Genomic DNA, 16,319 nt, shown 5'->3' on the forward strand with positions numbered 1-16,319 from the left:
GAGTACAGTTCTATTAGGCTTGGAAAGAATTTTGCATAACTCAGAAAGCTTATGAAAGAATGGTTATACCCTAACATACTTTCTTTTATCAACTTACTTACTTGATGTAAAACAAATAAACAAAAAGCAAACCCTATTTTTTTGCATCATAACAAACCTAAAGTGAATTTCCTTTTTGTTTCCTATACTTGAACAACCGCTTCCCTGCCATTACATATTTACTTACTTAATAGAATTCTGACTTCCAGGTTTTAGGACTTAACCTTTTTTCATTGTATTCTCTAATCTTTCCAAACAATTTTATGAAAACCCTTTCCTACTAATTGTAGAGCACTGATGTATCACTTGCTTTTAAAGTTTCATGTTTTAATATCTGGAAACTACAAGATTCCTCAGTGATAGAGGCACATTTAGCCATGACCAGCCTCTATAAGACACAGATCACAAGAGTATGGGCATAAATTAAGATAAAGTGGGAAGGTCCCAAGGATTCTTCATTCTGACAACTCTTCACAGTGCTGGGAAGAAGGAGATTCTCTGACATGTCACTGAGCTCTCTCTCTCTTAAGAATACTCAGCACTTCTGCTGATAAGTGGGTAAAGTACTGAAACCTCGGGTGTGGAGCCCCACTAACGTCAAGTGTCCACAGTGGAAGTATGTCAAAAGGAGAAGGTAGATGTGCCTCAGTATTTCATCCCAACACTCAGGCATTCTGGAGTTCTCTTGATTATTAGTACACATCGTCCCAGAGAACTAATGGAGAAGTTTATACAAACCACCCACTGACAAATCTCTGAGTATAAGGGATACATGGGTCACATTTCCACAGGTAATTTAGTTACACAGGTATATAACCCCTGAGCCCTACCATATACTTTATGGCTATGGAGCTGAGTCAGCAAAGACAGGAGTCAGCTCAGGATCCTATGAAGATGCAGAGGATTACATTTACAGCTTTGTTTTAGTCTACACAGTAGAATATTCTGAGACTGAATTCCCATTTCTCTTTTTCTTCCATTTCTCTGCCATTTTGCTCCATCAGGACTCATTTACATCATGACTGAGCTATTACAACAGCTTTCAAAGTGGGTTTAGATTCCACATTCATCACTTAGTAGCTCTGTGCCACTGAACAAACTACTAAACGTGTTTAAGCCTTAGCCTCCTCATCTTCAGGTGAGCCTTTCTCACCTGAAAAACAAATGAGGGGAAATCCATAGCCTATCCCGTATGGATGCTGTAGGGATTAAATGAGACAATGCACCGAGCATTGTGATGTCTAGTAAATGCTTTCTCTTCCCTCAGATACCTGCTTCCTTCCAATTTCATCCTAATGCACTCCTTCGGTGCATTGTTGATTTAATCCTTGGACGAAACAGATTTAATTGTTTCAATCATTAATTGAAATCTTTAACACATCCTAATTTCCTTGACTTTTCAGTTGAGAATCCAAACATTCCACAGCGAAGCCCCGTGTGTTTTAATGCATCATCCAGAATGAATGACTAGATTATTCTGTCACTCTGTGTCTCTCTCTTGCCCTTTCCCATCTCGGGACCTTCCCATACTGTTCCTTCTCCACTCCCTAAAACCTGTGCCACCCTCCTATTTATCTCTCAGCTTTCAGCAGTTCCTTGAGACTGTGCTAGGTCTCTCCATCTCCAGATTTTTCCAGGCAGATATGAAAAGCAGATGACATAGTGCCTTTAGTTATGCTTCATTGATTTATACATCACCTCTCCATATATGTTCACTTTTGATTCCCCCATGGTACCAGTCATAGAGCTTTACACACAATAACATCACTTTCACTATCTGTTGATTGGATTAATGAGTGGAAAATTCTGATTGCTTCACTATAGCAAGTTAGCCTGAAAGGACATCTGTACTTGGTTTGCATATTCTTCTGAGTATTGACACATAGACTATCATTAAAATAGTAGAGCTGTAAAGAAAATAGGGACTGGCTCATACTATCCAAACACATGTGGCTGCACTTTGTCCATATAAATGATGGTAGGTTCCGTGAAAACATTTTAAGAGCACAAAAAATTAAAGGATTGGCAATGTCAACTAGTCAAATTCCTTTATACTAATTGTTTGTACTAAAAAGTTACTTCACAAAACTCAGACATATCATATACAAAAATATTATTCAAATTGAATTTCTTTCTGGGGAAAAATGTTAAGTTTTTGGCCATATCTAGACATGGAGAGCTTCCTCCATCACCATGAAAGATATTCTTTTTTTTTTTTTTGCGGTATGCGGGCCTCTCACTGTTGTGGCCTCTCCCGCCGCGGAGCATAGGCTCCGGACGCGCAGGCTTAGCGGCCATGGTTCACGGGCCCAGCCGCTCCGCGGCACGTGGGATCCTCCCGGACCGGGGCACGAACCGGTGTCCCCTGCATCGGCAGGCGGACTCTCAACCACTGCGCCACCAGGGAAGCCCGAAAGATATTCTTGATCATTAGCCAACATTCCTCTCAAATCAAGAGTTCTTATCACTAATAACTTTTAATACATAATAGTTTTAACAAAAGTAAACAAGCTGTTATAACTAGGTCTTATATTATGCAATGGGCAGGTCCAAGAGGATGTTTCACACAAATGGAATTTCTAAAAACCCAGTAAATACTTTGGATGCATTAGCTATTGGAATTCTTTAACAATTATTTTCGAAATAAATAACTATTTTTAGATTAAATAATCACTATCTAATTTATCTGATTTATAAAGTTAGATTTTCATGTAATAGGTTGGCTTAAAGTGGTACCACATACACTTTGGAAACTTCTTGCTAGATAGAATATTTTATATTATTCATTTTTCCCTATATGCCAAAGTGCCCCCTAAATAATATTTAAAGGTTCCTTTATTCCTAGCTAACTTTAAAAAATTAGATTATAACTACTAACAATATATTTTTAACCACATCTAAAATATATCTTTATCCAGGAATGGGATGACTGCATATCAAGTAGCCTAACGTAGTTGTTAACGTGTTCATGATAATTCAATGTCAACTTGTCCAAAAATTAAGTTTTCTCTAAATTTGTATTTTAAGAAGAAATATTAGTTTTGGGAAAATATTTATATAACGTTCATTAGATAATTTAATTATGTTAATAGGTCTCAATAATAGTTTCAAAAATCATTAATAGCATGAGCAATTCATAGCGTTAAGCTTCCAAGTTAATAACAATCCACACACCCAAATGCACACGTAAGCAATTCCACTCATATTACACACACTATTTCAAAAACCACCAGGTTAGTATTAGGCACCCAGATTTAAATATTAAGCTAGTTGCTTCTCGCCAGTTAAAAAAAGTTAAAAGCAAAGACAAACTTTCACTTCAACAGTTTCCTCTAAAGGTACCTGAATCACTAAGCACTTCCCCATCAATAAAGTGGTCACCAAACTGTTTAAAAGCTGTTCAACATGTAAGCGAAGATAAGAAAGAAGATCACACGAAACAAAATATAGTGTGCATGTACGGATCCTGAAAATTGGCAAGTATTAGGATGGAACTCAAAATTATTATAATAAATACTTGGAACCATTAGCTTTGGCAATACCTTTTAATTTACTTACAATAATACATTGACCCAACATTTGTTTGTTCTTGTCGTAAGTTCTTATAAAAGCTGAGACAACTCAATGTCTGTTACCGATAGGTGGATTAACAAATTGTTTCCAAATAAGGGCATCTCAATGTAAAGTTTTACCTTCTGAATACATCTTGAAGAACCTAAAGAAATACCTTTAATATTTCTCCATAAAAGCAGTTAGTATTGGGCCTACTACTAGGGTCAGTATGGCAATAATTTTTCAAACATGTACACTTATGTACATGTATTCATGTATACATGTCATGTCATGTATATCTCTCCATATATATTTTTCTAACAGGTACACTTGACCAATAGCTGCACTACTGAAACTTGGTTGCATACTTTATGTGCTGCATTCATGATTTTTTTAGCAGACTTTTCTTTTTGTTCAAGAAAAGTCAACTACTCTAGTTGAAGTAGAGGTGGGGAGCTAGAAACCCTGCTGGCAGTACCTCTAGCATGATGCCCCATACCCACCCCAAGGCAGTCCCTGGTGCTCCTCGTAGAGCTTCTCAGACCTTTGAAATCCACCGGCTTAGATAATTTTTATCAACTCTAGAACTATAGGGGGCATATAGTTCTTCTGACTTAAAGAATCAAATTCTTATGTTGAATTTGTATGACTTACTCCTGCACTATTTTTAACCTTCGCTAAGGCTCTTTTTTTCTATGTATTAGTTTTTAAATATATTTTTTTCTATATATTAGTTTTAAAATATATTCTGTATGTTTGAACCAATTAGAAAGCAGAGATTTCTCAATATACCGTTGATAGAGTATACGTTAAGTTCTTTTACTTTAAAGCATTTTAATAAAAAATGTATTTTAGCATAGTTAAAACATATTAACAATAATTGTATTATCAGGTAGATATTTTAACAGATGGCCGACTTCCAGTTTCTCTCCCTTGTCCTAGTCCTGTTATTTAGTAAGTCATTAAAGATAACACCAGTTGAAAATATATAAACAAAATCCTCCCTCCCCCAAATTGAAAAAGTAAATGTACTGAAACAAAGGTGAAAAGGTTACTTTAAGTGCTAAGATGCTGTCATCCACATCCACCGTGCCAGCTTTTTCCCTGAAAAAATGGATGGTTTCCTTTGTGTAAGACCATGACAGATGTCATAGAAGAATGAATAAAAGTCTTACCCTCTTCATCAGAAACATCAAGAACCTCAGTCATGGTCTCAGGAACATTTAGCTTGTGTTTTTCAGTGATAGTCTGGAAAGACAAAAATCATTAATGTTCAACTTAAGAACGAAAATCAAACAAAAGATCAAAAGAATCACAGAGGAGAGGCCATAGTCAACAGCATCAGCAAGCGATCAGGCCCCGAGCACTCCATCTTCTCCACATGGACATTTTGGAAGCTTAGTCTCTTATTCTCCTTCATGGAACCTCATTTGTTCTTTCTGAAGATAAATGATCATTTACTCCAGTGAAGTTGTACAAGAGAAAGTTCATTATTTTGAATTCCCATTTGCAAAATAAATTCTTTAGCAATGGCATTAATAGCCATATTGAGAAAGCAGATTCAGGTTTTCAGGGCTTCCCTCAAATGGACTAAGTAATGTCTCCAGAAAAGCTTTCAAAAGAAGCAGTGAATATGTGCAATTTATGAAAAACAAAGGCACTGGAACGAAGCTGTAAACAATGTGAAAGACATAAACTTCGGGGCAGAAAATGTGATGCATCTCTTCTGGGATTAGAGGATCAACAGTGGAGAATCACCCATCCTTATAGTCTTTCATTGGTCTACAATTCTGGCTTGCTGCTTATTTGCCTTCCATAATAGCCCTCCAGAGTTGCCAGATGCACTGCCTTCTATCCCTGATGGATGATGTAAGGTTAAGAGACCAGGCTCTGGAGTCTGGCTACATGGGTTCAAATTCTAACTTCATCATTTATTAGCTATGAGGCCTTAGCAAGTCCCTTTATTTCTCTGTGCCTCAGTTTCATCATTTGTAAAACAAGATAATAATACTACTTCATAAAATTGTTATGAAGATTAAATGAAATATATAAGAGCTCTAAGAACAGTGCTTAGTATATGTTAGTATTCAATAAATATTAGCTAGCATAATTTATCATCACTATATTTTGATATTAAATTAATCTTAAAAACAAAGGGCCTCTGAACTTTTTAGTCATTCAGGCACTCAAGAAACACTCTGAGTGCCTATTGCATGCCAGGCACTGTTTCAGACACCAGGGATACCACAGTGATAAAAAAAAAAAAAAAGGATAAAAATCCACATCTCATGACTTGAAATATCACCTAAAGATAGTTGAGTCTCAAATTCCTATCTCTAGTTTCTGCATTGAAAGTGCATTAAGTACATCACTTGGCATTGTTATGAGAAATTTAAAAAACTAATCCCCTAAAATAAGAGCAAAATCTTCAACTAAAGCCACCAAAATACAGTAAATAGGTTGTCTAGGTTTTTAAGCTTTGCTACCTAGAGACTACAGACCTGTTGGGCTACAATACCCCTACCACCAACTCTTTTTTCTCCAAAAGCAGTAGAGAACTTCAAATAATTTTACAGGGAAATTCAACTGATTAATTTAAGAATATATTTACATACAGGGGTATAATTTCTATATGTGAAGAAGGACTGATTAAATCACAATGTGATACTGCATAACCTTTCAGTGGCTTCCCATTTTCTTCAGAAGAAAACTTAATACAGTTGATTCCCGAACAATGCAGGTTTGAAACTCATGGGTCCACTTACACGTGGATATCTTTAAATAGTAAACACTACATTACTACATGATCCGAGGTTGGTTGAACCCACGGATGCGGAACCGTCCATACAGATGGCTGACTGTAAGTTATATTCGGATGAACTCCCCGGGTTGTTCAAGGGTCTGGCAAACTGGCTGGAAGATGCCTGGTGATGTAGTAAGGAGAGGCAGGGAGGCCTCATCCCTCCACCACACGCTACAACCGTGTTGGCAGCCATGTTCTTTTATGCCTCTGCTTTTTTTCCCCATATATTCTTTTCTTTACCAGAAATGTTCTTTCTTCTCTTGTCCTGGCTCATATAAGATGCAACTTCTTTGGAGAAACACTCCCTGGCCCTCCCCAATGAATGTGTTTGTTCAACCGTGTTTATCTGCCGCTACCCACTCCTATAGCATCACATGCACCACACCACACACAGCTGTACGTGCCCCTTCACCTCCCACCTCATGAGTGTGAGTCATGAAAGAAGTTGTTTCCACAGAACCTGAAACATAGCAGGGGCTTCTCAAATACATATTGGAATAAATTGATGACATAATACATTTAAAATCCACATAATGACCACATAGATTTTCTTTGGGAAGAAAAGAAGAGGAAGAAATGCAGAAAGTAAAGAAAGTCTCATGTTATCCAGATGAAGGTACAATTGAAGACTAGAGTAGTAAATTCAGCTTTCCAGCATGCTGTTTCTGATGTCTAAATAATTCCATAATGTCTTATTCACTGAAAACAAATTAAACACTGTAGGAAGGACAAAAGCATCTATCCAAAGTTCTGGAGAATAACAGGTAGTCAATAAGAATTTGATGAATGAACAAACTTAAAAATATACCATTTAATTATAATATTTATGAATTTAACACAGAAAGATGATAACCTAAGTTCTATATTAACGGTTCTCAGCTCTACCTGCATATTATAATTATTAGAGAAATTTAAAACATATTGTTGCTTGGGTCTCAACGCAAGCCAATTAAATCCGCATCCCTGAAGACAGGGCCCAGCTATAGGTATTTTGTAAAGTTCCTCAGGTGGGTCTATTGTGCAGCTCAATTTGCAACCCACTTTCCTGCATTAGGAAAATGTATAGATTGCAGAAAAATGACTTACATTTAAAATACAGGATAGAGACAATGACATTCAATTAAACTATGACTTTTGGGGAAACTTTTAAAATAAGTATCTAAATGTACATTAAATGATTAAAAATTTTAAGGGATACCTACTGCATTAGACCACACCAGAAAGTCCATTTTTGCAGAAATGTTCTAGAGTATTTACCCTTCATTGGAAACATTTCCACAAGAAGATGCTTCTCCACTTGAAAATAACTGATGGAAATACACTTTAAATGATTAAATTATATTGCCTGACCTTCTCAGTTTCTATTTTCAGATGCTGATAATGTGACTATATTTTCTTTGAACTTGTGAGAGTGGAACTAACTTTGCTTTAGTTTGGTTATTGAATGCTACTAAGGTTATTATCAGCAAATATATGTGGCAATAGAAAAAGTAACACTGATCATATTGGTCATGGATATTTTTTGGCATAGATATTAAAACTGCTTTCTATATACAATGTAGTAAATATAGTATGCATTTGTACATGACGTAGTGCCTGACCCTTAAAAGGTCGTCAGTAAATATTTGTTGAATGGATAATAAATAAGTCTTCCCACTCATTAGTAATGTGATCAGAAATGAAAAAAATTGTCCCTTTAAATGAAGTGTCCTTTGAAAACTTGATTAGCCAAACATAAATATGGTTTTATGCAAGTACATCTGAATAGTCCAAAGAAAACAAGGATATAATTAAATGATCATGGGCATCTTCTTCTGCTATAGAATCTCGGATTCTATGGTCAAGATTAGAAACTACTTTAAAAGTTAAAATGAGTAGTGCACGATGCATAAGTTTAATAGGATGTAATTAAATCATATAATGTGGCAAAACAAATAGAATGCGATAGATGGCAGACTTAATAATGAGTTTTTAACATTTATCATGATGTAGAAAATAAAACATGAGTCCTTACATGGTGTTTTATAAATGGGGGATAATATCTGCTTTTTTTTTGTGCAAAAGAAAAAGTGTGCTTTACTGCTCTTCATTTAGCCCATCTCCCTGGTCAATCACCTCCTTTGTACCACTTACTCAGCAAGTCACAATAAGTCACAGCGTGGCGAGTGACCTTGGCTAGTATGCCACCTTCCAGTGTCCACACACATTGGCTCCCATCAGTGCTACAAGCTAAACCTGGTTTTGCTCCCAAACCCCTTTATACCAATTGTACATGTTAACATAATTTTTATATATAAGTTAAATACTACATAAGTAATATTTTTCTATAAAAACTAAGGTAAATGGTTTGGAAAGTCTCAACAAAGGTGGATCTCCAAAAATAACTGCTACTCAGGTGTGGTTGAGACAATTATAGCACGTTGGGGAAAAAATGTCAAAAGTTTAAAAAGGTTCTGCACTCAGAATAGTGTCTCTTTAAGATAATACACAGGATAAATTGTATATAGATATAGACATTATAGGATAGACACACACAATACAGTATGTATTATACATGTTCTTTGTTCAAGAATGACGACTTAGCCTTCTAGTCAATGGACCTGTATTCAAAGAAAAGTTCTTGACTCCACTTAAAAAGTGTCAAATGACTTTACATGTATTTATTGCACTGCCACTTTTATGATCCCCATTTTAACGGACTTACGGCATCAGATAAGATTTAGAACCAAAGTTTTAATGGTAATATAACTATAATGTCATTTTTATTTTAGTAGCTTATTCAGTAATTTATGCTCTACATATCAATGATTATATGCAATGATCACTTTAAAACTATGCAAATAATTGATGATAGCTGATCAGTAAGTAGAGGGATGAGTCATATCTCACAGTTCTTCCAAACTGCATTAGGAGACTGAGCTTGCTGGCTTCTGCTGCCAGAAATGTGTCCCTCCCACTCTGATGTCCATTCCGGCAAACAGACAATGACTGTAATCCCCAGAGAGTGCTCAACTGTCTCACATCCTCTGCTAGGTCTTACGAAGTAAACTTAGAAAAGCAAAGGTTAAGGAAACAAACCAGGATTCCAAAAATGTCTCACAAATTTCGGAAGCAGTGACTTTTCCTTTACAAACTGCTGTCTTACTCTTCTCTCCACACAATGACTTTATTCATACTTTGGGGTGAAGAATTCTGGAAGGAGGAATAGCAAAGGAAACTTTCTCTGATGGCAGAGAACTCACATTGCTGCTCAAATGGCACATCGTATGAAGCCAATGATGTGAAATTCGTATGTTAGATGTATGGCTGTAGTTCAACTATTACATTCAAATGGTAGTAACATGAAATTTAATTGGATTAATTTTACATAATTATTGCTTCGTGCTATTTACCTACCACCAGTGAGTAGTTCCAAATTATTTTTAGTGAATCTGTAGATTTTAGAAAATGATACTGAATATTATACTTCCATGAAAATCAATAAAGGGCGCTATTTAAGTGAGTTTTTAAAAGTTGAAAATTCCTGGTAAGCTACTTTTAGCAAAGCCAAGATCAGTTACATCAGAGTGGTTAAGAATATGGATTTTGGAATCTGACAACCTAAATTTGAATCCTAGATCTACCCTCAGTGTCTGGCATATTTGTAACTACTAAATTTTAGTTATAGTTTTTAATATCATTAATATCATCGTTATGTGGGAAAAGAATGAATGAAAATCTCTTCTGAAAGAGAAGTATAAAGTAAGAAGACTCACATCACAGAAGGAATAAGTTCATCTTTTCAATCCTTAACCCCAAATTCCATTTCACAAAACAATAAAACTCACAGTTCTAAGAATCGAATTCTAAGAGAAGAAGAAAGTAAGGATAGGGCAGCATTAAAACATGCAACCAATAAAACTACCCGTTTAGATAAAGGGGGTACTTGTTTAGTTAATGTGGGCAATGAGTTCTTATCTTCCCAACTGAAAGCAGACATGTTGTTATATTTTACATTTGTTTGTTGGCTTTTCACCTAGAAACTTGATTTCTAAGTATGGTGGTTTTTATTGGAGCAATGATTAGCTAGGCAGCATAGAGATTAATAGCTACCAGAAAAGAAAAAAAGCTCACAGAGAGTTTTATGAGGAATTTTCACATCCCCCTAGAGCTACATATGTGGAGATATGACTATATGTCTGATTTCTGACAAGGTATTTGAGAACTTTAGCAATAGTATTTAAAAAAATTGCTCCTCTTTTTAAATATAGACCTGTATAGTTAAATTCATTCACTCTAAGTAATATTTATGAGCCTGAGATCTCTTTGAAATTAGACGTGTACGTTCTATAGTTCTATTGATATTAAACAAGAATTTATTGACATTTTCTTACAAAACTTAAGTCTCATTCTTCACTACACTGTAAGTTGCTGGTAGGGAGGAGTAGTATTTACACTGTTGATGACGCTTCAGCACTGAGCACAGAACCCAGCACATATTTTATATCCAATAAACACTAAAGGAATGAATTAATGAAATGAATGGAAGAAAAAGCAGGTCAAGATAGCTAAAAGATGCAAGTTTGCCATCTAGTGGTCATCTGATAAAAATGTACATGCATAATTCCCAGAACATGCAAGAGGTAAAGTTGAGAGAAAACATGACTTCTAAGAACAAAAGTGTTTACCCAATCTTGCCACCAAAACCTTCACTTATCTGTGATGTGCACATTGTTTCAAAGATGCCAAATAAAGATATATGTACAGGTCCCCAATATGAAGATTTTCCTGGTATAACAAATCATACAGTAAGAAAAAGCCATTACGATTCAGCCACATATAGTGACTCCGAAGTATAGTGCCAGGTGATGACAAGACTTGTTTTTCTACTATATAATTTATTGACACTATACTTTAAATCTTTAAAAATATTGTGGTACACTGGCCAAAGATTTTGCTTGAGAAAAGCAGTGCCATTCTCTCATCTAAATTCAGTCTCTGTCTTGTAGTTCATTAATAAATCATACTCCACTCTATTTAAAACTTCACATCAAACCAACTACCTCAATATCTGTCAACAGGGACTTGCTGTCAGCCTGAAGAACAAAATTCCTTTCTTTTTCCTTACATCTATCAAAAGAACCAAGTGTTCCAAAACTCTATATGCATCATTCCTAGCTTGGAGCATTTATTAGAACCTCATTCAGAATTTTATATTTGTTGATTCATGATCTTATTGTCTCTCAGGAACATCTAAATGTTCTGCTGTCGGTCTACTTTTCTACTTTATGAAGAGAAATTAAAGAGCTGTTGTTCTTAGAGTTGATGCTTAAGGAGAAAAGTTAATAAATATATGCAAAGAGAAGAGCACTTTCAGCTGCGAGTTTCCTCTCAGGAGGCCTCCTTTCAAGCTTTGCTCCAGCTGAATAGCACAAGAGCATTAGGACTCATTAACATCACGGTCCTCACTCTTCCAGAGATTCTCTGGCAAAGGCCAGTGATGATCACTGTTCTCTCCTAAAGAATCAGCAGTCATATTCCAAACAGCGAAAATAAAAAATGTTACATATATATTCTGTCAAGATACAGACACAGTTTCTCTCTTAAGCACATTCGATTTTCTTTTTGAATAAAAAATAATCCGAAATAGGAAGAAAAGCAGGATGAATTGTTCTCACTGGGAATGCATCTGACCCAGTCATGAGCGTAGCAGGGATCAGGGTCTTCCCAGAGTCTGGCGTGACCTCCAGGCTAAGATAAAAAGTTTGCTGTGGAGTGTCCTACCACTTTGCCAGCGGTAGGTGTCACACTCAACTACAGCAACAGGGCAGAGGAGCCAGAAAAAAAGAAGTCAGTCACAGAAAAAGGAACTAAGTATTATAAAATTACATTCACGCATTTTATATGGATTTATGTTGACTAAAGGAAGCTGAAATCCCTGTTACTAGTTGTGTAAATGCCTTTACATCTGCATACTTCAATGTATGCTCTACAATAAAAGAAGTTCAAAATCAAAAGCTCAAAACATTTTGTAAGTGAAAATGTCTGTGGCTTAAAAGCCACGACAAGGGAGCCGAAGCCGATGGGTTCCTTTCACTTACCGTGGTGGTGGTGGTGACCTCCTCGGTTACAACCTTCAGGGTGTCCACCACGGAGATGTAGCCCAGACGCTTAGCAATCGCCAAGGCAGTGTTGCCATTCTGAAGACAGAGTGAAAGAGAGAGTGAGAGCCGGGAGGGAGGACGGCGATGTGAGCCAATGAGCTCACCCGCGGCTCCACATGAGCCAGCATTTCCTTCCAAAACAGGCACAGCTTAGGAAAATCACTAGTTTTTACCATTACATCTGAATCTTCTTTGTAACTTCTTTAGACTATAGCCCAGGTCACCATGGTAACACAACAAGCTGCAGCTGCTTGCTCTTTCTAATAAGAAGCGCTTGACGGCTTTAACCCTAAAGTTGTCAAACCCCTCTCCGAATCCTGTACTATGCTTAGGAAAGTAACTCTTGAACTGAGGATGAGGCCTCCGAAGAAAACTATTCAAGTACCAAGTACACTCACTCCTCAACAGAGGTCAGGCCATCTGTTGCAGGTAAGATGTTACCACAGGGAACACAGTAACATATTCAGCTGCAGCTGTGCAGAAGCTCACCGTGCAGCAAAAAGCACACAAACAAGCAACGCAGGCTCCAGCAGCCACTGGGGATCCCGGTTTGTTAAACCGCTTAGTTTACAATTCAACGGCTCCACATCCCAAACAGCTTAGTCGGAGCCAGCGGCCTCGGAAACTGTGCTCCGTTAAGAAGGCCGGGCGGGAGGGGGTGGACTCCGCGCCCAGCCGAGAGCCAGCTGGAAGCCGAGCTCTTTCCAGCAGCCCGAGCGCAGGGCCCCCTCCCGGAGGAAAGACTGGGTCAGGCCGCGGCGCGCTCCCTCCCGGGACGAGCGCTCCCTCCCGGGACGAGCGCTCCCTCCCGGGACGAGCGCTCCCTCCCGGGACGAGCGCTCCCTCCCGGGACGAGCGCTCCCTCCCGGGACGAGCGCTCCCTCCCGGGACGAGCGCTCCCTCCCGGGACGAGCGCTCCCTCCCGGGACGAGCGCTCCCTCCCGGGACGAGCGCTCCCTCCCGGGACGAGCGCTCTCAGGGAAATCCCAGGCTGATTTCGGGAAATCCCAGGCTGATTTCTGGAAATCCCAGGCTTTTCCGAGTGCGGAGGCTCATTTAAGGAGGCTGTATGGGGACTCAGCTCAGCCAAGCGGCCCCCCTTGAGGGGGATGGGGGCGGGGGCAAGGAAGGAGCTGCGCGGAAAGGGGCAGCCGGCGCCGCCTTACCGCGGTGGTGGCGTTGGGCTTGGCCCCGTGCGGCAGCAGGACGTTGATGATGTGCGTGTGGCCCTGCTGGGCGGCCTGGTGCAAAGGCGTGTAGCCGTTCTGCAGACGATGGTAGCGGCAGATCGAGCAGAGATTTGCAAAAGGAGGAGGAAAACTAGGTTAGCCTTTATTTTGAATTTCTTAGTCTTATTTACAACCAAACCGTCACGGATGCCTGCGTCTTTGGAGCACAGTATCACCAGCAGCCCATTTTCTCAGCAGCAAAACTCCCCCCCCCACACACACCTTATCGTCTGCTAAACAGAGAGGCTGGCTTATGAAGTAGCAAGATTAACAGACTCCAAATCATAACTAGAGTTATATTTTCACCAATTAGCATTTGAGTTAGCATTAAAAATGTGTATGCTGAGAGAAGATTTATGAGAAAGAGCACTGTCACAGTGATTTCTTCCCTAGGAAAAAGGAATGGTCAAGTGTTTAACTGAAGCTTCGGAGGACCATACAAACAGCTGCTTGTTCATCGAGACTTCCTTCATCATTAACCTCTGGGCTAGCTTTAAGAATTCTAAGCCAATGAAAATAAATCTAAATCTTATATTCCTTTCAGAGAACACCTCAGTCAAAGACGTACGCACTTAAGAGAAGATTTCATTGGAAGCTGAGTGGCCCACTTTCAATTAAATAATGTTTTTTAAAAGTAGGTTCTTTTTAACATTCTAGTCTAAACTTTCACTCCAATGAAAGTTCTGTAATCCGTGATTTGTGAGGAATTGCTGTTGAGGTTAGTGGGACACCAATCTTGCTCAAAACTCTAGTGGGTGGTGGGTATGGTACAGGTTGGTCGCATATACACATTAATTAAACTGCATTTGAATCTTTGGAGGCACAGCAAAACATTAATAGCTCTTGTGTATTAAGCATCCATTTTATGCCAGATACTGGACCTTATATTTATTGTCTCTTTTTTTTTTTTGCGGTACGCGGGCTTCTCATTGTTGTGGCCTCTCCCGTTGCGGAGCACAGGCTCCGGACGCGCAGGCTCAGCGGCCATGGCTCACGGGCCCAGCCGCTCCACGGCATGTGGGATCCTCCCGGACCGGGGCACGAACCCGTGTCTCTTGCATTGGCAGGTGGACTCTCAACCACTGCGCCACCAGGGAAGCCCCATTGTCTCTTTTAATCTTTATTACCATTCTGAAAATGAGAGTGCTTGGTACACAGGTGTTTTATAAATAATAGATGCCTAAATGAGGGCATGAACAAATGACTGAATAAATGAATAATTTTCTCCCCATTTCAGAGATGATGAAACTGAAAATAACAAGGTTAAGTAATTTCTTCACAGTCATTCTAGGTTCAGATCCTATGTAGAAGAGCATGATAGACAATGACTACTAGATTACTTTTTTATTGTCTACCTGCCTCACCCCCAATAAAATTTCATCTATGTATGTCAAACCCAAGTGTCCTGGGCACAAAGTCCTGAGTAGTAGTCCTGGGTTATATGTTCCCTATATGAGTATATGTTCCCTATATCTAGTGTCACTGCCTCCTCATGACCAACAGGCACATTTGCTTCTCCTGTCTACATGAAGTGTCTGACTCTGTGCTGTTAAAAAGAAAACCACAGGCCCAAGATGGAGTCACTTATGCTAAGCCACACCACCATATTGGGGCTTAATACCTAACCTAATTGAAATTTAGTCTTAACCAGGCAGTCAAGAATTTTCTAGTCAATACCAATCAGGTAATACGTTCATTCCCCAAAGGAAGATGAAGTAATCTGCCACATAGACCTTTTCTGTCCCCCATAGGTAGGTTACCTAAGCCTGAAATAATCATTTTTCTTTATGATTTGCTTGTCCTGCCTTTAATAATCTTTCCCTTTTGGTAGCCCTTTGGAGCTCCCCTCTACTCACAGAAGGATGCTGCCTAATTCATGAATCATTCAATAAAGCTAATTAGAGCTTTAAAATTTAGTCAGATGAATTTTGGTTTTTTAACAGATTTGGTGGCAGCAGTGTGAACCAAAGTGAAGTTCTGATGGCATTTTGGGACAACAAGAAACACAGTCGTGATACCTGCAAACTCCTATCTGAGTCCACTGTCTTTCTCTCCATTTCTGGGGGCTGTTGGTAAGTTCCTCTCAGTTTGAGCTCTGCTCTTTTTGTGTTGAACTCCAGATCTAACTGGCTTTCCAGTTGGTTCCCAATTTGTTTGGAATCACTAGTTCCATGCTGGGTACTTCTGGTAGTCCTGACCACAATTTCCTATTTGATTGGAAACCCCAGCTTATGGTTCTGTCCCTAGATTCCATGTTGGGAACTGCTAGCTACAGTTCCCCATTTGTTTGGAATCAGTCCACAGACCCTATTTGTTGAGGTCTGCTGGTTCAGTTCTTCACCTCAGTCTCAGGTTCCAAGTTGGGAATTGTTGGTAGTGTACCAGGGCCTTTTTCTTGGCCAGGCTGCAGTATTTGGTATTTACTGTACTTAATTCTGCAGTGTTAAGGTACCCATACTTGTCTGTCCTGTTTTGTGTAGATAAAGCCTAGCTAAAAGAGATGGGATCTTTAATTTCTAAGAGTCAAGTGCACCACCTTCTGGCACAACTGCC

The 16,319-nt window shown here is 38.8% G+C and overlaps 1 protein-coding gene across 4 annotated transcripts in view; it reads right to left on the minus strand.

Moving 5' to 3' along the window:
• The window catches only part of ANK2 (ankyrin 2), a 238,632-nt gene that overhangs the window by 75,898 nt on the left and 146,415 nt on the right, over window positions 1–16,319 (minus strand). For all 4 annotated transcript variants that reach the window (XM_024745661.1, XM_024745659.1, XM_024745658.1 and 1 more), the window contains exons 20-22: window positions 13,704–13,802; window positions 12,475–12,573; window positions 4,767–4,839 (exon numbers count right to left, since the gene is read on the minus strand). In XM_024745661.1, coding sequence (XP_024601429.1) covers window positions 4,767–4,839; window positions 12,475–12,573; window positions 13,704–13,802 — 271 coding nt within the window. The remainder of the gene's footprint in view (window positions 1–4,766; window positions 4,840–12,474; window positions 12,574–13,703; window positions 13,803–16,319) is intronic.

Source organism: Neophocaena asiaeorientalis, unplaced genomic scaffold, assembly GCF_003031525.2.
Source record: "Neophocaena asiaeorientalis asiaeorientalis breed wild unplaced genomic scaffold, Neophocaena_asiaeorientalis_V1.1 scaffold975, whole genome shotgun sequence".
In the NCBI taxonomy this organism is placed as follows: Eukaryota; Metazoa; Chordata; class Mammalia; order Artiodactyla; family Phocoenidae; genus Neophocaena; species Neophocaena asiaeorientalis.